General features: G+C 40.5%; 1 protein-coding gene across 4 annotated transcripts in view; it reads right to left on the reverse strand.

Annotated features, from left to right (window-relative positions):
• Positions 1–25,097, reverse strand: part of TPD52 (tumor protein D52) — a 109,180-nt gene that overhangs the window by 5,183 nt on the left and 78,900 nt on the right. For 2 of the 4 annotated variants that reach the window (XM_035011410.1, XM_035011414.1), the window contains exons 2-5: positions 19,636–19,751; positions 13,583–13,731; positions 11,917–12,018; positions 1,256–1,304 (exon numbers count right to left, since the gene is read on the reverse strand). In XM_035011410.1, the coding sequence (XP_034867301.1) occupies positions 1,256–1,304; positions 11,917–12,018; positions 13,583–13,731; positions 19,636–19,751 (416 nt within the window). Of the gene's footprint in view, positions 1–1,255; positions 1,305–2,791; positions 2,834–10,823; positions 11,647–11,916; positions 12,019–13,582; positions 13,732–19,635; positions 19,752–25,097 lie in introns of those variants that run through there. The other 2 variants (XM_035011413.1, XM_035011411.1) reach the window with 2 other exon arrangements.

Genomic DNA, 25,097 nt, shown 5'->3' on the forward strand with positions numbered 1-25,097 from the left:
TGAGAGACAGAGAGACAGAGGCAGAGGGAGAAGCAGGCTCCCCGCAGAGCAGGGAGCCCGATGCGGGACTCGATCCCAGGACCCTGGGATCAGGACCTGAGCCGAAGGCAGACGCTTAACCGACTGAGCCACCCAGGCGTCCCCTGAGTATTTGTTTTTAAGCAGATTTATATAAAGCTTTTAAGATAATGCTTTTAGGGCGCCTGGGTGGCTCAGTTGGTTAAGCGACTGCCTTCGGCTCAGGTCATGATCCCAGAGTCCTGGGATCGAGTCCCACATCGGGCTCCCGGCTCAGTGGGGAGCCTGCTTCTCCCTCTGACCCTATCCCCTCTCATGCTGTTTCTCTCTCTCTCTCAAATAAATAAATAAAATATTAAAAAAAAAAAAAAAAGATAATGCCTTTAATCCTTAAAAACATCTATAGTACTTATCAGATTTAGTTTAAGAAGAAAGGAAATACTGGCTTTGCACAAACTCTGTAGAGAAGGCTGGGCAGTGGATGGGAACTAGACAACCTTTCTGGTCACTTGTGATCCTAAGAGTTGATGATTTTATAATTTTGAGTATAATCTTGAAAAAAATACAATTTACAAATTAATAAAGCTAGTCGTGGAAAAATGCCCACCTTCACTGAAATCAAAGCCATCAAAAAATAAAACCATAAATCATCAATAATGATCACCATGGTATCATCATCATCATCTTAAATGTTTGAACAAACATCTTAAAGGACTGAACAAACAATACCTGTCATAGGGTACATGCAAGCAACCATTAAATATAATTTTGAGGAAGAATATTTAATGGCATAGGAAAATGTATATGTTGTATTTGGTTAATTCTTTCTTAAAGCACAAAGGTGTAGTCCTACTACATACATATCACTGACTCTAGGTGGTATGACCAATGTTTCTGTGTGTTATTTTTTGTGCTTTTATAATGTTCTTGTTAATGTTCTACAATAAAATTTATATTAAATTTTATCTGGTTATAAAAGTATTTGAGTCGCACACAGTTCTCAAGTACTACACTGCTTTTGAAATTATACATTTCCTTTCAGCATTTAGCATCTGCCATGCTACAACATACACTCAAAAAACTGATTAAAAGAGAATGTATCACCCATAATAATGTAGAGAATAAAGTTATTAAAGCTCTTTAAATAATTTTAGAAAGAAAGAGTAATGAGAATAATTTACCCACAGCAAAAAAATTTAAGGTACCAAGTAAGACATCACTATTCATCTCTACTTGCCTTTAAGTTTTCAACCTTTTCTTCAAATGATTTGAAAGTTGGGGAGTTTCTATGGAGAGAATGAAAAAGAGTTATGTTACAAACACTTAACAAAAACTCACCAGTTTTGCAAACATCATTAGTTGACTGTATTCCTTTTCGCCATTATTCTCAATCAACAAAGAGACAAGACATATTTAACTGTACATATGTGTGCAGGCATACACACAAATCTGCATTATTAGGTAGGATGATCAACTTCTGGTCTAAGATTTCTACAACAATGCTTTCAGTTCCACAAACAGCCTGTCTCAGACATATGGGATAACAGAGTCAAGTGCATGTGTGAGGAGAGAGAACAAAGGCAGGTAAAACATCAGTTCTGTCACTTCAACCATCTAGTCGTGCCACTTTAATTTTGGTGAAGGTACTAGACTCTAAAGGTCAAGTTTAAATTCCCATGTTGCCCTGCAAGAGTCCTACACGAACCCACATCCCCAAACAGGACAAGCAGACCACGTAACATTCCAAAACAGGGATCCTGGTTCCCAGGGAGCAGCATTAGAGCCGAGGAAAGAGACCAAAAGGAAGGGAGACACGAAGAAAGGTGGTTTTGTCTGCATCACAAAGCTGCCCCAGCTGACAGAGCTCTCTGAGCCCAGGCGAAGCCTCTCCCACGCCTTCACATTCATCCATACTAATTAAGGAAGATCATAGCTCCTATGTTGTTCACATCTGGGTTTCCAAAACTTCTAGACTATCCACCGGACCTCGAATATCCTTCCTATTACCTAGATGAAAAAGGTGAAGAAGGGAACAAGGGGTCTCCTCCCTCCCACAGTGGTGATGGGCAGCCAGTCGCAAGGGGTGGGGCCCCAGATGCATCAGCAGCTCCTGGGAAGCTGTCGGCAATGCAAGTTCTCAGGTCCCACCTCAGGCCTACAGAAATCAGAAACCAGAGGTGGGGCCCAGCAAGCAGGGGGTTTAACAAGCTCTCCAGATAGTTCTGATGAATACTGAAGGTTAAGCCAAGCATATATTGTTAAAAACTCTCTGCCTCTCTAGAGAGGTTAAATGCGGTAATAACATACACCACTTGCACGTGTTTCCTGATGAAAGCGGACTGTGGAATTAAATCGCAGTTGGCTCCAAATGTCACAACGGGATGAGGGAAGCAGAAATGGAAGAAGAGTGGAGCAACTAAAGCTAATGCAGACAGGTGTGGTGGGACACCTTTTACACAAGCTGGGCGAAAGCAGCTTTATTAGATGAGTCGTGTTCACTTTTCCAATGAAGCAGATTAAAGATATGAAACAATTTTATGGGTTTACAAAATGCAATAGAGATAATTCTTTTTTTTTAATCACAAATCTTTAATGGATCTCTTGCACTCATCTTAACATCATAGGAAGAGCGGCTGAATACTGACACAGTGTGGATGCGCAGCTTACTTAGAGCAGAACCCCAGGTCCCTACTTCAGAACAGTTCAAGTTAAACATCTAAATAAAGAATAAGAAAGCATAAGAGCAAGTACATTTTGTAAAAATATACTTTACCTCATAGCAGGCATGCTAATTGAATGTTGAATGGAGCGGATACTAAGAGGCAGCATTAAAAAGAGATAGACATGAAGTTAGTACAGTGATTAGACGTTATAAAACCTTGCTTTCTAGGAGCTTATTCTTTGGGCACCATGAAGACTTAATCTACTTTTTGAGGTGGAGGGGATCAAAGTTATTCCAACATAATTTATTTTTATTCATGAGCCAATTTAAAAAAAATTTTTTTTTTTTTTTTTAGTTTATTTATATAATCTCTACACCCAACGTGGGCTTGAACTCATGACCCCAAGATCAAGAGTCACATGCTCCACTGACTGAGCCAGCCAGGCATCCCCTTCATGAGCCAATTTAACCCACATAGTTAATAGAACTAATAATTCACCCTTGCATTTTATAGCACTTTGAACACTCTACAGTGCTTTCCTCTGTGTCTGCAGGGCTTCTAGCACCAAGGCTCAGAAGTTATATGATTCACCCAAGGTCACAGCAGAATCCAGAATGGAACCTGGGTCTTCGGGACTCCTAATTCAATGTTCACCGCCTCCCCTCAAAAAACAAAACAGACACACAGGCACACACACGCACAAGTGAGGCCAGTGAAGGGCTCCAGCAGCTGCCTTTCTCCCACAGATTTGTGATCAGACCAAAATAAATCACCTATTTGACGACTTCAAGTGAGATTCATAGATCACACCTTAGGAGTAGTATCAGTTTTCTAATAAGAGACACTTGTACTTCATCCCAATTAACTAAATGTTCTTAATGCTCATTCAAATAACATTTGGCCCTTTGTTTTACTGGGACCAACTTCTTTCTCTAGGGCAATGCAGTTCACCCACCATTCAGGTTCAAGGCTATCTACTCTCAGCCATCTCCCATGGAGACCACCTCACAAGATGAAAGCACTTTAATTTGGGGGCTCACAAAGTCACTGTAAATTGATGATAATGGTTGCTGCCCTTGAAATATTCTGATGACTGACAGAGCGTTTCTGGTAGGAAATCTTTCCTTCAGTTAGGCTGGACAGTCCAAGGTATTCTCAATTATATTCGAGTATTGCGTGTGTGACTTAGTCTTCTCAAAAAAACCTGTTGTTACAAATGACAATATGTTTCAAGAGAAGCTCCCCCAGTCTAGTTTTGCACTAATATGTAATGACATGGGAGTATGATCTTGATATAAATCAAAATATGCTGGCAGTTCACATAGTCAAGATAATTGGTAAAATATTTGGATATCTTCATACTTAATGTCGTGCATGACACATGCAAAGATCCATATTGCTCACCATTCTCTCTATACTGTAAGAGTGGTAGATACCTTGGGTATAAGACTATTCTAGGAGGAATTTGCTAATTCTTTTCCTGCTTGATCTATTGCAGTGGGCCCGATCCATATTTGAAGGATAGAGATGAATAAAAATTATCCTTCTTAGTTTACAATTCTAATTGTATTAATTACAGTAGTTTACAAGAGTTCAGACCCTTCCAAAGAGTCTGTCTGCATAATCACATTTCCACAGCCACTTTCATCATCATCAGTGATAATAACTGGATCAGTAGAGCTCCAACCACCACAACTAACCTCCTGCTCATCTATAAATTGTTTGGACTGAATGAAAAGAAAAAGAAAAAAAAAAGAGGACAATTAAGGTTCTTATCCTGGGATTTTGTAATTAGGACACTAAGCCACTGGTCAGTTAGTGGCTAAGTACAAGAGCTTAAAAAGTTATGTAGGCTTAAATGTTGAGGAAGACCTTTTTTGGGACCAGGAAGGGCAAAGCTGCAAGGAAGCAGAGGAAGCCAGTTCCCAAAGAGAGGACTGAACAGAAGTAGAGAGAGAGGTAGAGGAAAGGAAGGAGAGACGACCACATGGGGGGCGGGGGGGGCAGGGTCAGGGAGGAACAGTGGTTTTCTTGGTTTCTGGAAGCGACCTTGATTTCTACCAGCTTTCCAATCAGCAGGGCGAGTCTGGGTGGATCCAGGGTTTGCTTCCTTTCCTTCCCTGGATTCCAAAAGAACTCTCTTTCTGTGCACCACATTCCCCTTCTTAGGTCAGCTAATTTACACAATATTTTGTTCCTCATAACCAAGACTCCTCACAAGAACATTCATTTTGGTAGAAATTACCAAATTCTGGCAAAAGAAGGAGAGTTATGGCTGAATGTGTGATAAACTGCTTGTTCATGGGACTCACAGACTGAATTCAACAGTATCAACAAAATGAAGAAAAAGGTAGAGAAAGGGCAAATTTCAGAAACCCATAGTTAATTTCTAGCCACTGTCCCTAAGCACCCATGTAAAAGCTCATTCCTTCCAATGGCCATTTGGGGAGCTCTGTGCCCCCTGAACCAGCATACAAGCTAGTTAAGAGGGAACGGGGTCAAAGGCAAAGTGGAAGAAATCATAAAATGCATTCTAAATGCATCAAGTTGACCACAGTAAATTCAACATCTGGGGCACAAGTTACTTCAGGATTATCCTATAGAAGAAATCAGCCCTGGGGTTACAAAGGTTGAAAAACGGAATTGTAAACGTCATCTGGAATTATCAGGGGATGGAGAATGTAAACAAGAAGGCAGTGGAGAGCTATGCATGAGTTTAATCAAGGGGTCTCCGCTGATTCAGTAAGAGATAGATGGTAGTGGAACATCAATGTAAGGAGACATCAAGAAGAAAGGGGAAACCGACAAATAAGGTAAATAGGAGAAAACAGTAATACTGGAAATACAGATAATATTTTAGATGTTCAATTTTACAGAAAACCAAGTGAGAAGTTGATAATTTGGGGCACTTAAGTCATTAAGCATCTCACAGGCCCCGATGATTCCTGCAACGTGACTTAAAGAAGAATGTTAAAAATGATCACTCTGAGAAGTCTAAGAAACAATGCAGCATCTCTTGTAAAGGACTTTAGGGTCCTACTTGCTAGTGCTGAACTTCAATTAGCAGCAAAGACAAAGTGAAGAATACACACACTTAATGTTTACGTGGGAATATATAAGGAAAAGCAAGGAAGTGATAACGATAAGCTATTTATTTTGGGATAAATCACTGAGTTGAATTTGGTTGTGAGCACTTTTCTATGTGTTTTACATTTCACAGTAAGATTCAAAATACACTCACTGAACAGAGAACAAAATCAAATTAATACAGATGCATACAAAGTGTGGGTCTCCCTGCATTTGAGGTAGCCATTTTAGTAGGGAGAACAAGAAGTTCCTAGCAATGTCAAGTCCATTCAGTTATTCGAACTTCTCTATAATCCATATTTAGATGAAATTCCATTTTGTTGGTGACTAGTTTGTAATTCAACTATAGGGCGGCTGTTCTTGCACTTCTGGCTTCCCTATGGGAAGTTACACAAAGCTTCAACTTGCCTCAATTTACCTAACTTCTCCAATTTCACTGAAGTTTAAATATAATACAGAAAACTTCAGAAGCAAAAAGCCATGTTGCTGTTGGACCAGAACCGTCTCTAATAGATATATTATGAGAATTAGTTAAAACTATACAGCAGATTCTGTTAAAATTTTTCCAGCTTGGTTGGTAACCCTTAAATATAGTATCAAAAGTAGGAATGTAAATCTGGGTTCCTCAAAACACTGACCAAAAAAGAAACCACTCACTAAATGCTTCTCTACCTTATATTTCCTCTTACTTTAGAAAAGTTATTCTTTTTAAACGCTGAATTGATTTTTTTGTATTTTCCTTGTTTCTTACACAGTCACCCCTAATCACTATAAAGAAGGAGTTATAAAAGAAGGAAGGAGGAGGAGGGAAGGAATAGGTAGGACACAGAGAAAGGAAGGGAAGGGTGAACGGTAAGCATGCTTACTATGTGCCAGGCGCTCTATCTGTGTATTATTATTCCGTTTTGCCCTCACAGTAATTTCTTGACTGAAAGTAATAAACCAAAGTAACTGCCGGGCAGTGCCTAGAGAAGCATATTCTTCAACTATCATTGCTTTGGGGAGGCAAAACAATGCAGAGAAGAAGAATGCAGGCTCCAGAACTAGGGTGTTGCCTGGGTTCAAATCTCAGCCTTCAGCCACTTAGCTGTGTGACCTTGGGGACATCACTTAATCTCTCTGTGGCTCAGTTTCTTCATCTGCACAATCAAAAAACTAACAGCACCTACTTCAGAGGGACTATACAGAGCCTTGCCTGGAACATAATTTTTCACCATTATTAGTACTACTACGGATGACTTCAGTGGAAACACATACTAACATTTATTTCACATTAGATTATATTCTTTAAAGCTTTCACATTGCACCCAGTTGTTATTTCACTGGCAACTTGAACCACACAGTCCAGACCAGAGGCTGGCACATGGTTAGCATTCAAACAAATACTTCTGAATGAAAGAATGAATGAATGAACAACTGTGGTAACTAAAAGTAGGAAATATGGGCATGAGAGGTAGAAAAGTTCAATAAAGCTTCCCAAATTCTGATCAAGAGGTACTCTCTGAAAGAGAAGACGTCATTTCTTTTCCCATTAAGTGGTGGAAATTTTCAGCAAAAGAGAATTGTCTGGAGTAACTTTAATGAGCCCAAAACAAATAAAAAAATATGTAGAGGTTTATATGAAGAAATAAACACATGAAAAGGAGAAACTTCCTTTGGAAATAAAAGCAAAGTTAATAAGCACTTCCTCCTAAAATGTCAAAGGTACTTGACGAACGAGGCTGCTGAATGATTACACTAAAACTGAGGTTTAACACTGGCACCAAGGAAAATGAAAAGGCTCTTTCTCTTTCAAAGTTTCTCTCAAAAAATTAAAGGCATGAGTCAATGCTCAGCATGTATGTGTAGAAAATAAGCAAAAGGAGAGGGGTGGATAGGAACAGACTACCTGGGTGGGGGGGGAAGCTGGCTGTCCCCAAAGGGCCTCCCAGGATATTCTCATTACGCTGACCCATGTCTGGCCCCCAGACACCTAACTCTCAGGGCATTCAAAACAGATCTGTCTGTCTCTCTTGTTTCCTCTGCTTCCTCCTCTTCACACACCCACTTGAGGTGTTAGACAAATATCTAAATCCCAAGTGCCAATTTATTAATTGACAATGTGGCATAAAAACTGTTGCCGAGTCTAGTAATTCACGTCAGCAAATCATCCACAGTCCTGTCAGAGAGTGAAATCATTGCCTCAAGCCTGCTGGGTAAGCATGGACTCAAAACAAAGGATAGTTGACAGGATTAACCAACTATTTCAAGCACTTGGCAAAAGCCTCTCGCATCCATCTCCATGGGAGCAAAGGCCTTGCTGGGACTGAAACCCTCAAAATCTACTGTCCAAGCTCCCTCTCCTTGGACAGTTTCTGGGGCCAGTATTTGCTCCCTTGACTCAGTGATCTAAAAGATGTGGTCTTTCTTTATATAGGTTTTCTATTATGTATGTTTTTATGTATTTCTATTATCTATGTTTTCATATATTTGTATGATATATGAATACATTAAATCAAATTACGATCGGGGCTTCTTGGCCTAGAAATGATTTAAGTGTCTTTAGCCAACTTTTAATCTGTGAGAATTATAAAATATAGCTTTCAGAAGATAATCTCACGTCTCTGATTTCCAAGTTTTAATCAAAAGCCTTACTTTAACCTCCATGTATCAATACATAATATATTATTAATGGAGAATAGTCAGAAGAAAGGCAGGCAGGGGCAAGGGGCCCCGTCCTAAGAGAATTATTCTACACAACCCTGGAAGGAGCCCTACACCCTTTCCCATATGAACAACTCCCTGGTAGGTAGATGAGCACATGGACAAAAACCTGATTGGGTGACAGATGCAGGGAGGGTTAATCAGATTAAAACAGCCTGCCAACAATCTCATAAAAACCCCTAAACTTAGAAACGCCAACAGCAACCCTCTCAGGTGCCCTCCCTCTTCTTCGGGAGCTTTGTACTATCCCTCAATAAACTTAACTATCACTCAATAAACTTTGCTTTGGTGCCCACCACTCTTCGTCTGGTCTACCTCTTCATTCTTCAAAGCGGTGTGACCAAGAACCATGGGCACTGAAGGAAAAGAAATCCTGAAACATTATTAGAAACAGGACTACCGGGACACCTGGGTGGCTCAGTCGGTTAAGGACCTGCCTTCGGCTCAGGTCATGATCCCAGGGTCCTGGGAGCAAGGAGCCTGCCGCTCCCCCTGCTTATGCTCTCTCTCTCTCTCTCTGTCAAATAAATAAATAATAAAAATCTTTAAAAAAAATAAGAGAGAAAGAAACAGGACTAAAAATGGTAGAGTATAATCTCAGTTATATATATATATATATATATATATATATATTTTTTTTTTTTTTTTAAGATTTATTTATTTTGGGCGGGGAGGGCAGAGAGAGAGAATCCTCTAGCAGACTCCCCACTGAGCATGGAGCCAACTTCGGGCTCAATCCCAGGATCCATGACCTGAGCCAAAACCAAGAGTCTGATGCTTAACCAACTGACCCGCCCAGGTGCCCCTCAATTATATTTTTTAAATGAAATGAAAAAGTGACTGCCTAAAGGAGCTAGAAAAGATCGGCAATACTCAATCTGTTCTGGTCAATTAATAAGCCATCTTATGTACCTTTGCTTAATCTTCTTAAAGATATACAGCAAGAACAGGGACACGTACTGATGAATCATTCCTCAATAGCACTTACATAAATATTCTTATATTTTTGTTTCTATCACATCCAACATTGTTTTACATAATCCAGTGTTAAGAGGGCTCTTCCAGCTTCACCCACTCCAGGTCCCCACTTCCTTCCCCCACTCCATCCACTCAAAGATTTTAAGGTCTTTCCATACAAGAACCATATCTGATTTATGGTTATATTCTTTGGACCTGTCCACAAAATGCAGTCTGACGTGAGCAGGATGGACTATGTGACTGAATATCTATTCACTCAACTCAAACAACCTTAGATAACATGGTCTTAACAGCTGCCTAGAGCACATGGGACATTTTTAATTGAATACCAAAGATACAGAATCCCCTCCTATTGCTGATTTTATTTTTTTTTTAAAGCAGTTTTAACTTTAAATAATTCAGCATTTAGAGTTGATTTCCTCTGACTTCCAGGGCCAAGTGTCACTAGGACAGAAAAACCTCAGTTCTAAGTACATGTTTCCTTAATTAAGAAGACAGACTATAGCTAGTGACTGCTTGAGAAGACAGTTCGCGTTTGCAGGAACAGAGATGGAGACTACCATGTTGCCTTTCCTGCTTACGCCTAATCCTTCCTCCAACTTTGTTTTCTCTATTAATTGGATAAAACAGTCTGTATGGGAGACAGAGAAGAGGTCTGTTTAACATCACAAAGATTCCTTCTATAATTATAGCATGGTTTGGGCTGACATCTTTTTAATGTGCTTTTTTTCAGCCTAGATTATTTTTCCTTTTGCAACCGTGAAATTTCCTTACATGTATAAAGAATATAACTAGTGTAAAGAAATTAAAAAATAGTAAAAACTATAAGCTAGTAAAACAAGTATTGAAAAGTTGTGTATTTTATCTTATGTATATTTTACCACAATAAAACTAATATTCAGAGTAACCTGTATAAGTCGGGAGACTAACATCATGAGACAGTACATATGCAATCTATTACAGATACTTAATGGGCCCCACGTGAAGGAGAATTCCAACATCCTTACAAAAGCACCAAAGAAATTAAAGCATCAAAAACAAACAAAGTCAGACATTAAAAGGGAGGAATTCTGTATGCCATGGTTAAGCTGCTTCTTTTTACCAAAAAAAAAAAAAAAAGTAAGAAATGTCAAAATCATTTCCATATCCCTGAACCACAGTGTCAAATTATTCTTTTAATTTTATCCGTTACCCATGGGATACAAGAAACCCTCCCTTAAAAATAGGTATGCACTAGAGAAAAAGATATTCCAAATGCAAAAAGAAGTATGTAGTAGACAAACACAACCATTGAACGTGGATAATAATCTAATTAAGCACACTTGTTGTCTTAGACAGCGGCTAAGCTGCAGGGATGGTTCAAGCTCTCCTTACCTAAAGGAATGTGAAAAGGCTTGCAATCTGCAAGAAGCCACAGTAAGCATTAAAAAAGAAAGGAAGTTCTGGTAAATCTAAAACAATGAAATAACCTACTTTTTTAAAAGTTGTGTAAGTTTTTAACTGGACTCTAAAGTGCTATACAATCAAGCTGGCATAAAAAGAAATGAGAGCACCAACAAGATGTATATAAATTGTCAAAAGAATCCCAGTGAGCTATGTTTATTACACAATGCTTAAAATGATGCTAGTTCAGATATAATAAGCAAGCCATTTGGTTTTTTGGTACAGAGTAAATAATACATTGATTGCCAAACTTATTCAACCAATCATTCCCCACAAACGAAAACACAAAGTCATGCAATCTGAGGGTTTTGCTGATAAAACAAAAAAACTTTCATGCCAAGAGAAGCACAGCAAATTTAAACCATGTTTGTCACTTTCAGAGCTATTCTAATCAACATGGGGGGTGCTGCAGGAGGGGGAACACACAAAAACACTGTGGTTTTATCGAAACTGCCACAAAAATTCTGCAGACTAATCTACAATATAAATGCAAAATGAAAAGCAAAGCTCAATAACAAGATCTGGGCCTAAGCATGGATGTAGAGAGAGCTTACAAATTAATACACATCAGTACACAGATAAGCATGTCATAATCACACCACGGTGTAACAATGTCCCACAGAACTGAAGGCAGGTCTCAGTCCAAGCGTGCAGTCAGTGCTCCTGGACGTGTCCCCAGCAGGACAACAGGCTCGGCCCACAACCACAAACTTGCAACTACAAGAGACATACTTACCTGCATGATCAGGAAGGACTAAAAGGACAGAAGCACACAACCAGAATTTTCCAACAACCTTAAATGTATTCGTAAGATGATTATTTTGAATGCTATGCCTAAAAGTTGGAAGGCTACACCTAAAATAATTTAGGCAATATTTCAGGTCTGGTTTGAAGGAGTGGGCTCCCTCACCAGAAAAGAGGAGAATCCAGCATTATCCACAGCCCAAGTCGGGAAATAAATGCAACCACAACATACTTTAATTTGCCTCAGCTACTTAATAAGCAAGGAGAAATGAGGACATACTTTACATCTTCCAGCTTTTTGGTGATGACTGATCCAACAGATGAGAAAGCAGCTGACGCCTTCTGTCCAGCCTGAGATAAGGTTTCAGATGTCTTTTTGTATCTACATTGAATTATAAAAGAACAAAGAAAAGTTAAGCTAACCTTTTCTAATAGCAGTTATTTAAAGCACAATCACCAGCTCTTGGAAAGCGCTCAAAAATTAAACAAATTTTTTTTTACAACATCCAAACTCCTTCACAATCACCAGGTGGGCATCATCAACTCGCCTGCTCCTTACCCCTCATTCGGGTGCTGTCTTCAGCAGTTCCCTAGGATGGCCACATAGACAGATGCCTATAAAGGCAGGGCCAAGGAAATCAGGGTGCAGGGCCAAGGAAATCAGGATACAGGGCAAAAACATTCATGGAGAAAAGATGAAAATGAGCCAGAGGCTGAAAGAAATTATACCTCTTACTCTCTTCCACTGAAGCCAAACAAAACAAAAATGAAATCAAATTCCTCACATGCCTTTTATAACTGTATCTCCTAAAAAGGGACCAGAAGCAAGGTAAGGCTCATGTGTACCTTATTATTCAAATAAATTATATGGACTATAAAGAATTTTTTTTTTTTTTTTTTTGCATGTCTGCAGAGCTACCAAATAAGGACTTGTAGACTCTTGGCAGAGTACGTATAAGCTGCGACACTCAAAATGACTTGAGTGTGATATTTGCTAGGACATAAAGCTAGCATTACCACCTCCCTCTCCCCATCTACCCAGGGATCAGTGAAGGGAAAATAAAAACAAACGAATATGGTAGCCACAAAGAGGTTAAGATCCTCACGTTATAGAAAGGAATGCTCAGGCATTTTTACTTATCCCATCAAGATGAAACACTAAAACAAAAAGTTTATGGTGATACACAAAGAATCATTTCCTGGACTTCTGCGGGTAGAAAGTGGCTCAAAGGGAATGGACACCCTAGTGCTGTCCTGTCAGGATGCCGTCAGCCTCACTGCTGCTGGTCACAAGCTCAGCACCGGGGACTCAAAATACAAATGACAAAGAACACACTTCAGAATCTGTTCCTAGAAGCTTGCTCCTCCTGGTGCTGGGAAACAAAACTGCATCGTGATAATGCCATATCAAAATCTGTGTAATCAAAAAGACAAGAAGATTAAGGGGCTTCTGCCACCAGCACCTATGAGAGGCGATGAGCCAAGAGTCTTATGCTACGTATAGAGCAGATGAAGGAAGACTTGGCTCTGTACTTGGTCAACCCGGAGTTCGAATCCTGCCCCCCACATTTTTGAGTTTTGTGACCTCAAACCTTACCTGATCCTGTTTCCTTATCTCAGGCTACCTCACCTCCCACCCTATTTGGTCATTTTGAGGACTACGTGACACATTTTTGGCAAGTCAATATACAACACTGTTGGAACTTATTTGTTATTACTTCAACTCACAGACGAGGCTGGGTTTTCTTTCTATCCCCTAGAACAGTGTGGAAGACCAGAGTTAGAGAAGAGTCAGGTACACTTGAGGACTGGGCGGGGAGAGCCCTGTGTAGTACAAAGAAAAGTTGCAGGAGCATCCTCATCCCCTTTCAATTCTCCCGCCCAGACAAAAGGAGCAAAAGTGTCCTTTACATTCTCTAGAAAAAGGTACGATCAAGGGAACGTACGCAGATGTTGCTGTCACATCCTGCCAGCCTTTGGCAATGTTCTGTTTTAGTTCCTGTAGTGAATTGATCCCAAGTTTCCGTTTGATCTCTGCTAGATGTTTCTCTTTGGCTGCTAACACTTGAGACAGAGTCTGGATTTCTTCTTCTACCTATGAGGAAGGGGGTGGGGTAAAAATACAGCAAGAGTCATTCAATAAGTGAAGATTATTAATGCCAAACTGTGCTCAAAATTCTAGAGTCGTTTAAAACCATTTTTTGATTCATTTATCTGTCTCTTTAAAAACAACATATAGCGGGGCACCTGGGTGGCTCAGAGGGTTAAGCGTCTGCTTTCAGCTCAGGTCATGATCTCCAGGTCCTGGGATCGAACCCCATGTCAGGCTCCCAGCTCAGTAGGGGGTCTGCTTCTCCCTCTCCCTCTGCCTCTCCCCCTGCTTGTGCTTTTTCTCTCTCAAATGAATAAAATTTTTAAAAAACAAAAACAAAAAACCAACATATAGCATGTTGTTAAGTAAACTGGTTACATGCCGATCTCTCCTATAGAGCTTCTCTTTTCTCTTCTTTTTTTTTTTTTTTTTTGGAGAGAGAGAGCATGTAAGTGGGGGGAGAGGGGCGGAGGGAGAGAGAGAATCTCAAGCAGGCTCCATACCCAGTGCAGAGCCTGACATGGGGCTCCATCTCACAACCCTGAGGTCATTACCTGAGCTGAAATCAAGAGTCTTTTCTCTTCTTTTTATTTCTATCTTGAGTTGTCCTCAGTCTTCTCCTCTCTCTCTATACTTCCTTACTCTGCTATCTCATGGAAGCTGAGGGCTCAAACCTCCACGCAGATAATATTCAAATTATTCTAACATCCACTCTTCTGACCCCTGGTCTGCATTTCCAGATGGACACTTCCACTTGAATGCCCACAGAACTCATATTTGTGTACCAAATCAAACCACTCTCCCCTAAAACATGCACAGCCAAGCCAAATCGAAATCCAACCTTCCTGTACATTTCATATGAGTTTATACTGGAAATGTCTGTCCCAGGGCCTGCCAAAGCCACAGCCATAAACAAATCAAACTGTCTCCCCCAGAGAGCCCCACAGAAGTCCCGCATGGACCCCTTGATGCTGACCGACCAGCCTTAGCTGGACAGTTAGAGAGGTAAGCCCCTGACCCAAGGACAGCCAACCAATCGAGTGGCTACCACCCAGTGATGTGCCTGCTGTAAAAAGATGCTCCACTAATCATGGTTTCTCTCATTCAGGAATCCAGTTTGAGAAACTGAGATAACACTGGGAGTAGAAGCTAGAAAGACTTGGATAAAGAAGCCCTAAAGTACAGGTAGGGCACAGTGAGATGAGGAGATATGGAAGCTTAAAAATATTTGAGGAGGCCAAAACTCCAAGCAGAAGCTAGGGAGAACAGAAAATGACTTAGCAGAAGAAAAGCCCGAGTCAGAAAAACAGAGAGCAAGAGGCAGACCCACCAGGACAAAGAGAGCTCACTGGGAAGAGACCTTCTGTCCCAGGAAGTTGAAAAAGTGGGACGGTCATTAATATTCAAGACCCTTAAGAAAGATGGCTTCTCTTGGCTTGTTGCAAAGCCATATTCTCAGCCTCGCTCTCACACTTCTATGATTCCAAAGACAGCATGGCCTTTGAAAACAATATATAGTGGGGGCGCCTGGTTGGCTCAGTTGGTTAAGTGTCCAAATCTTGGTTTCGGCTTAGGTCATGCATGATCTCAGGGTCCTGATATCGAGCCCCAACGTTGACAAGAGTTTGCTTGTCCCTCTCTCTCTGCTCCTTCCCTCCCCGAATAAATAATTTTAAAAAAATAAAATAAATAAAAACAACATATAGCGTTGTTAAATAAACTGTCTTCACTGCTGATTAAATCTTTACAGAACACAAAATGAAGAAAAATAGTACTCAACAAAAGGAGAGAAGAATAAATCAAATGTGAAGTGGCTAGCAAAACAAACATAGCTGTTTTTTTTTTAAGATTTTATTTTTATTTATTTGAGAGCACGAGAGAGACAGAGAGCGGGAAAGGGAGAGAGAGAGAGCGTGCACAAGCAGAGGGGAGGGGCAGAGGGAGAGGGAGAAGCAGGCTCCCAGCTGAGCAGGGAACTGGATGATGCAGGGCCTGATGCAGGGCCTGATGTGGGGCCCGATTCCAGGACCCTGGGATCATGACCTGAGCCAAAGGCAGATGCTTAACCAACTGAGCCACCCAGGTGCCCCAACAAACAGTTCTTAAGAGGGCATTAATTAGAAGGTAGGTCCAGTACAAAAATAATCCTCTGTGCTTGTCAGACAGGACCTCTCATTCTGTACCAGTTTTGGAAGTCACATTTAAGTGGAATATGAAAAGAAAAAGGCAACAATGAATGAATGAGGTTCAAAATCAAGTAAATTAAATGATTTGCCCTAAGTCATCAAACTAATAATGCAGGAACCAGAATTTCAAGCCCAGGTCTTCAGGCTCCACTTCTCAGTTTACTGGCTAATTCTCTTTGCACACTATTAGCTTTCCATTACCTCCTTCTCTACCCCAACTCCAACTTTTCATATACTCCAAAGAACAGACTTAAAAGATAAATACCCCTTGACACTTCCCTGAAGTTTCCTTTCCCTAATGACAGTTGAAGAGAAAGACCACTATAAATCTTACTGAACAATACATGACCCAGTGCATTCCCCACCTTTGTTGGTTAGATTGTGCTGCCAACATACCTAGCTCAACACATCATAGCTATCATTCTTTAATTCAACATATACATTACATATTATATATATAAAATACACACATTTTTAAAATAGGAGAAATATATATATATATAAAAGAATGACCTTTAAAGCACAAAGAATATATCTGATAAGGACCTAGTATCCATAACATATGGATAAAATACTTAGGAATAAATGTAAGGAAATATAAGACTTGTACACTGAAAACTACAAAACACAGCTAAAAGCAAAATTAAAGACATCTTAAATAAATGGAAAGATATTCCATGTTCAATGATTGGAAGACTTCATATTGCTAAGATGCCAATACTCCCCTACATCAACCTACAGATTCAATAAAAGCCTTATCAAAATCCCAAGGGCACATTTCGTGGGTAGAAAAGTAGATTCCAAAATTCATAAGAAATTGCAAAGGACCCTAAATAACAATTTTGAAAAAGAATAAATTTCAAAATTACTACAAAGCTATAGTAATCAAAATGGTGTGGTACTCTCAGAAGGATAAACACAGAGATGAATGTAATAGAACTGTAGGTCCAGAAGTAAACCTTTATATCAATGGCAATTGATTTTTCACAAGGATGCCAAGAGCATTCACTGAAGGTAGTATCTTCAACAAAGGGCACTGGGAAAACTAAATATTTACATGCAAAAGAAAAAAGTTGGACCTCTACCACAAACCATAAATAAAAATTAACTTGAAATAGATCAAAGGCTTAAATATAAGAGCTAAAAATCTTAGAAGAAAACATAGGGGTAAATCTTCATGCTCTGAGCTTTGGAAATGGGATTCTTGGATATAACACCAAAAGCACCAGCAACTAAAGAAAAATTAGATTTCATCAAAACTTAAAACTTACATGCATTAAGATACTATCAAGAAAGTGAAAAAACAACATAGAGAATAGAATATTTGCTAATCATGTATCTGATAAGGGTCTAATATCCAGAATATGCAAAGAGCTCTTATATCTCAACAAGAACAACAACAACAGAAAACAAACAAAAACAGGGGCGCCTGGGTGGCTCAGTTGGTTAAGCGACTGCCTTCGGCTCAGGTCATGATCCTGGAGTCACAGGATCGAGTCCCGCATCGGGCTCCCTGCTCGGCGGGGAGTCTGCTTCTCCCTCTGACCCTCCCCCCTCTCATGCTCTATCTCATTCTCTCTCTCAAATAAATAAATAAAATCTTAAAAAAAAAAAAAAAGAAAAAGAAAACAAACAAAAACAATTAAAAGAAGGGGCGCCTGGGTGGCTCAGTCGTTAAGCGTCTGCCTCCGGCTCACATCATGATCCCAGGGTCCTGGAATTGAGCTCATGTCAGGCTCTCTGCTCAGGGGGAAGCCTGCTTCTCCCTCTCCCATTCCCCCTGCTTCTGTTGCCTCTCTGTCAAAATAAATAAATAAAATCTTTAAAAAAAATAAAACAATTAAAAGAAAAACTGGGCAAAGGATTTGAATAGTCATTTCTCCAAAGAAGACAGACAAATGGCTAATAAGCACGTGAAGGCTCAATATCACTGGTCACTAGGGAAATACAAATCAAAACTATAATGACATACCACTTAACAATCACTAGGATGGTCATAATCAGAAAGACAGAAAATAACAAATGTTGGCAAATATGTAGAGAAATTGCTGACTGGGATGAAAAACGGTGTCCTTGCTCTGGGAAACAGTTTGGTGGTTCCCCAAAAAAGTTAAACATGGAATTACCATTTGCTGCGGCAATTCCAGTTCTAGGTATATACCCAAAGGAACTAAAAACAGGTGTTCAAACAAATACTTTTTTTATACAAATGTTCCTAGCTCAGTATCTACAACAGTAAAAATGTAGAAACCACCCAAACATCCATCAACACACAAACAGATAAACAAAATATGGTAGATACATATAATGGACTATCATTCAACCATAAGAAATAATAAAATACCAGGGGCTCCTGGGTTGCTCGGTCGGTTGAGCATCCAACCAGCTTTTTTTTTTTAAAGATTTTATTTATTTTATTTGAGACAGAGAGAATGAGAGACAGAGAGCATGAGACGGAGGAGGGTCAGAGGGAGAAGCAGACTCCCCGCCGAGCAGGGAGCCCGATGCGGGACTCGATCCCAGGACTCCAGGATCATGACCTGAGCCGAAGGCAGTCGCTTAACCATCTGACCCACCCAGGCGCCCGGAAACTGTTATTTTCTATTGTGCTTTATTTATTTTTTTTTTAAGATTTTATTTATTTGAGAGAGAGAGAATGAGAGAGAGCGAGTACATGAGAGGGGGGAGGGTCAGAGGGAGAAGCAGACCCCCTGCTGAGCAGGGAGCCCGATGCGGGACTCGATCCCGGGACTCCAGGATCATGACCCGAGCCGAAGGCAGTCGCTTAACCAACTGAGCCACCCAGGCGCCCCTACATCCAACCAGCTTTTGATTTCGGCTCAGGTCATGATCTCAGGGTCGTGGGATCAAGCCCTGCGTAGGGCTCCGGGTGCAGCACAGAGTCTGCTTGTCCCTCTCCCTCCCCTTCTGCCCCTCCCCCTAGATCATGTTTGCACACGTGCTCTCTCTCAAATAAATAAATAAATGAAATCTTTTAAAAACATAGTAAAGTACCAATACACAATACATGCTATAAGAATGAACCTCAAAAACACTACACCAAGTGAAAGAGGCCACATACAAAAAGTAACATATACGATTCCTTTTAAATAAAATATCCAGAGTAAGTAAAGCCATAGAGACAAGGCATAAAGCAGGTTATTGCTGCCAGGGGATGAGGGAAGGGCGAATGAGGATGCCAGTTTAATGAGTGTGGGTCTCCCTTGGGTGTGATGGAAACGACACAGAGGTGACAGCAGCAGAAGACTGAAAGTGCCCACTGCCATGGAGTTGTGCACTTTTAAATGGTTAATTTCAAGAAAAAGAGAGAAAGGAAGGGAGGGAAAGAAGGTTCCAAGTGCCCACCTATATCCACAACACAGCAAAGGGGAGAGAACAAAGCCACTGATGCAGCTGAAAAGCCAAGTGCACTAGACCTAGTGCAGCCCCTCAGGTGATATTCACTAGGGCTCCTCTCGTTTCCTCCTTCACATCCTACTTCTCAGACCCACTTCACCCCTTAGATACCTTTTTTCATATAAAAAGAAACCGATTATCACGCTCTTCTATTTCTTCTCCCCCACTCCAGACCTCTAGGACAAGTAAATATATGTTGCTTTCTCTCCCCTGGAACAGAGGATGAGATGTTACCATGTGCTTTAGAAACACAAATGGCATTGTACGTGCAAAGCATGAAGTTCCAAAAGGAATGCTTCTTTACCTTTGCCAGTTCTCTTCTTAGCTCTTCTTGCTCCTCCTCTGACAGGGTCTCTGTGGCACTGATCGTAGCAGCAACATCTTCTCCTTCCTCAGGTACTGGGTCTGTTCTCAGCAGACCTTGTTGGGGATTTAAAAAAAAAAAAAAAGTCTGTAAGGTATGAGAGCTAAGTAAAATTCTCCTTTAGGCTCCTCCACCACCCCAGCGAGAATAAAAACCAATTAGACTGGACCCATACATCAACCTTCTGTACCTTCAAATGACCCGGCTCTTCCTGCAAAGGACAAAAGAAAAGTCTCAGCTACCACTAAAAACCACCCAATTATACTCTGCCAAAATATGAATTTAGAAAAGAGAGCATTCACATAGCTTGTTCTTTTGCTCAGTCACAATATAGTTACTGCAAAGTAGAAGAGTTAAGAGGCCAAGAGTGGGATCTTGCCAAGGCTTTAAATGCTACACCCTAGTAAATCAGCATGACTAATAATTCACACTAACAAGGGATTTGTAAATGTCTCTAGCTTCCTCTGCTAATCAAATCCAGCATTTAATCTCAGTCAAGAGCTGAACAAACTCAATACCTACAGAAATTTTATTAAAAAAAAAAAAGAAATTGTATTACATTTCTTTCCATTGTTAGTGGAGGTAGGAAACTCCCGTAGCTTAAAAAAAAACAAAAACAAAACAAAACAAAAAACTATATATCTCATCCAGATAACCCTGAAAAGTTGTAATGTATACAGAAATGACCAACAGCGGGGCGCCTGGGTGGCTCAGTCATTAATCGGCTGCCTTCGGCTCAGGTCATGATCCCAGGGTCCTGGGATCGAGCCCCGCATCAGGCTCCCGGCTGGGTGGGAAGCCTGCTTCTCCCTCTCCCACTCCCACTGCTTGTGTTCCCTCTCTCATGTCTCTCTCTGTCAAATAAATTAAAAAATCTTTAAAAAAAAAAAAGAAATGACCAACAGCAACACAGAAGTTTTCCACATTATTTAAGATCAACTAGGCACAGTCACTCCCCTGGAATAGAGCCAACCACTATGAGTCCTTCACACTGAAGAACCTGGTACTTCTTGAGTGGCCAAGGAGGCATTTGGCCCTCAACGACTCTCTTCTCTGCTGCCTAACCACCCATGCACAAGGCTAGGGTGAAGTCAACAAGCACCCCCCAAAACCTTGGGTGTAAAATTTAAGATGGCACCAAAAACTCGATATAAATAATTTTAATACTTCAATGCAATATTTTTTTAAAAAATCAAAGTTAATTCAAAGAATCTATAATGAACAAAATATCAAAATTTTAAATAGGCTCAGTATCAATGACTTTTCCTTCTGCCTCAGGCTCCAAAACGGCTTTGCACAGTACCATTCCCGATCTTGTCTCTGTTTAAAAGTTTAGTATTTTGTTTATCATGCTTTCATTTTGATTTTTCTGAAAATTGCATTAACATACTATTGGTCTTGACTGCAGAGCATCTGGGTGCCCCCTTAAATTTTACAAACTCAGGCAGGTGGCTGCTGGCCTCACTTGCCTTATCCTAGTCATAGTCCTGCCCATGCATCCCCCTGTCACAGAGGTCTGTGTTTTCACAGTCTCCTCTGGCAACAGATTTTTGGCGTAGGGAACCAGAGAAAGGTCTCTCCTTTTCCTGCTCTTCGCCTCTTTCTGCCAGTGGGCGTTACAGCAATCGCAGACCCCCACCACCCCCATGTCCATTTCTGAGAAGCGCTAGTTCAGCCATAGCAGGGACATGGCATCCTGCCCAGATCAAAATGCCAGGCAGCGGAAGACAGACTTCACAGGCAGGTGGAAAGGCAGGAGGGAGAATAACGACGCTGTTCAACAAGCAGCCAGCGCCACGGCAAACCTAAAGGAAGTATATGAATCAATGACACAACCTGTATGCCCACTGTGTAAAAGGTACGAAGCCATCTGTTACAGGGTCTATCGCATATTAACCGCTAATGGCACCTAATAATTATAACAGCATGAGCGTAACAGCACCAAAACAGTGCCTACCTGAAAGGTGTTTACAGAACTGTTAAAGGAGTAAAAGTAGTACAAATAAGACAATTCAAAAACAAACCGGAGTGGGAAACAGAATATGATTAAGCCTTCTAATGCACAGACAGTATGTGACGGGTACAATCGGTAGATGGAAAAGCTCAGTGAGTAATTGCTTCTGTAGGCCCCCTCTAAAATATCTTCAGACTGCCCAAGTAAGACTTCTGTCTTAGAGACAGAACAGAAATCTGATCATGTCACTCTCCAGCTTACAATCCTTTAGTGGTGGGTTCCCTGTTGTTTTCCAGACAAAATTCAACCCCGTCGTTTAGCACACAGGCCTTACTGGGCCCTGGTATCTGCCACTGGAACCCTCATACTCCAACCCCAGCCAAATCGAACTGTGGATAAGGTATGTACTATCAGAAATCACTGAGAAGGGCCCGTGTATGCTTGCAAATGCATCCCCTATGCCAGATCATGTGACAAGAGAGTATGAGACTGAGGATGGGAGAGGAGTATATGGAGCAATCATATAACACAATATAGGAAGAACCACAACAGAGTTGATTATAAATATTCTTTGTTTTATTTTTAAGGTTTTGTTCAGACTTCTCAAGTCTCCAACCAGAACAGGGCTCAAAAAAAAAAAAAAAAAAAAATCCAACAAAACTCTGGTGCTAAACCATGCCTTAAAATACAAAGGCTCTTTCATGCTTTTTAATAAATACTAGCTTGCGAATCTGCTTAAGGGGAAAAATGTAATATCTAATTACTAATAGCACTTTATTGCACAGCTGCCCAATTCCAGAAAGAATCTAGGGGGATTCTGATACTATTCAAGTATTTAGTTAGGCTACTAGGGAACATAAATTTCTCAGAAAAGGGGATCATGTAGTTGTCCACAGTTGGCTTCAGGACTTCCAAGATGACCTTGAGATTTTATATTCAGAATCATTAGTAACTTAGTAATTACAGGTTTTGTTTTTCCCATATTAGCCTGTAGGTGGCAGCAAATTATCAACGTTCAAATTTTAAGGTGTTGTTTGTTTAAGGGTAATCAAAGTCCAGAGTGCTAACCATTACACCATGGGGCCACTGTTTAAGGGTAATCAAACGGAGGGTTGGGGGATGTAAAATGAAGAACACAAAGGAAGAACAGAAAGGCAGATACCAAAATCACTGGCAAAACATGACAGTCACGACTTAGGAAAATTATTAATAACCACAGCCACCACCACAGAGTGCATTCTATGTATATTCAAATCAGAACTAAGTGGTCCAAATACATGGTATCATTTACGTCCACCACTTCTGTGATGCGGAGATCTACCAGTTCCGGGAGGAAACGAAGCTTACCAAGGTTAAGCAACTTGCCCATGGTAACACACCTGAATGTATAGTGGGGTTACAATTTTGAACCTAGACAGCTCGATCTGAAAGTATAGGCTTAAAATCAGTATCTCCAAAGGACAAATGAAGACAAGAGTAGGGGGCTGAAGCTCAGACTTGTAAGAGATCTAGAAGCAATAGTAATTAAGACTCTGTACAAAGGAAAAGAACCTGGCAGAGTAGGACAAAAGCAATCTCTTCCCTTCCAAATGTATAGTTTCTCCAAACTTGGAGCCCTAGAAGTTTTTCTAGATATTATCCAATTTCCCCCTATGTTCAGGAAGAGTGTAATATTTATTGTAGAGGCAGAGTGTGGCTTTGGGGAGAAAAAAAATATTAACTTCTCATTCACAAGTTGGGAAGCAGGAGCATTTTAACATATACTTACTTAAACCATAAGTACGCCAAAAAAATTCTTATTCGATCATTAATTTTAATAGTTCTCCTCAGAATCTGATAGAAAACTGTTTTTAAAAGATGCCAAGAGGAACAACATATTAATATTTATTGAGGTCTAATCCACCAACCAGGGAGATTCACATTATCTCATTCTGAAAAAAAAATCTTAGAACCAACACCTGATGAAAGGAGTACAATTTATCTCCACTAGGAAAGAGAGACCCTCTGAGGTTAGTAATCTGCCCAGAATCACAGGTGAGATTAAAATGCAGGTTTTTCGGACTCCAAACTCTTGCTCCTTCACAAATACTTTTTCTTAGAGAAATTCCAGGGAGCAGGGAGGACGAAGGGCAAGCTGGAAGCAGAGGGCTGGGGAGGGACTTCCAACATCCCCCGAGGGTGTAAGAACCCATGTGGATTCCTGGCTGAAAGTCACGGATGCGCCTGGGTTGCTCAGTCGTTAAGCATCTGCGTTCTGCTCAGGTCATGATCCCAGGGTCCTGGGATCAAGCCCCACATTGGGCTCCCTGCTCCATAGGAAGCCTGCTTCTCCCTCTACCAGTCCCCCTGTTTGTGTTCCCTCTCTTGCTATGTCTCTCTCTGTCAAATAAATAAAATCTTAAAAAAAAAAAAGTCATGGATACAACTGTAGAGCCCTAGTGACAGAAAACTGGGGCTAATTTGTTCCTTCTGGTTGTTCCTATTTTAGCCACCTCCATAATTCCTGTAGTTGTGCAAAGAGTTTGCCTGTCTCCCCTCTCGAGTTACGTAGCAGAGAGAGCCTGGAGCCCACTGACCAACAGGCAAATGGCTAGGTGCCCAGGTGAGAGTCCCACTGCCAGGGGAGTGACAGGGAAGATGAACAGAGACCGGGAGGTCACGCCCCATCAATCCTAAGACACAATTTTTTCCTTTATATTTACAACTTTGAACTCGAGATGCACTGAACAGGCAATCGGTTAAGCAGTCCTTGTGGCATAGTTGTTTGTCACCTGTAAACATGCTCCAAAATTGGCAAAATGGGTGTCAGGGACTGAGAACATCACAGACCTCTCTTTCAAGAAAGTCTGCATCACAACATTGTGTGGGAGGAAAATAAAGCAAGACATGGATTATTCCCAGTTGAAAAGCAATTCCAGTAAGTTAGGAAATGCACGGGAAGGTGTTTCAGGAAAACTCTAAGTTGGTTTACTCTAAAAAATATGCACAGGAGTGTTATGGTCAACATATACGTCTGAATAAACCGAAAAGAATGTTAATAAGCATAAAAAATTTTAAGTAAAATTAAAGCAATGTCTCTTAATCTTTCAACTTGCAGCAATTTCTCCCCTTAATGAACAAATTATAATGGTACATCCTAAAATCCATAGTGTCTTGGAAGAGATGAAATATAATACTCCACACTTCTGAGAACTTATTAGTAATGTGAGGAAAACGAAGTGCTTGGGTCTTTGGCTGCAGTGGAAATGTGTGTGATGAGCAAGCATGGTGGGAAAGAACAAGGAAGAATGGAAAAAGATTTCAGTCTTGAATATGTCCCTAAGTCCAGACTATAAAGTCCTGAAGTCAACATCCTTGTCTTTTCATCTCGGTACTCATGGTGCCAAGAACAGAGTAAATGGTAATGCTTTATTTGAACTGATTTACTGGTTAAAGATTTATTCAAATG

Source organism: Mirounga leonina, unplaced genomic scaffold (genome assembly GCF_011800145.1).
Source record: "Mirounga leonina isolate KUSES-001 unplaced genomic scaffold, KU_Mleo_1.0 Mir_165, whole genome shotgun sequence".
Taxonomy (NCBI): domain Eukaryota; kingdom Metazoa; phylum Chordata; class Mammalia; order Carnivora; family Phocidae; genus Mirounga; species Mirounga leonina.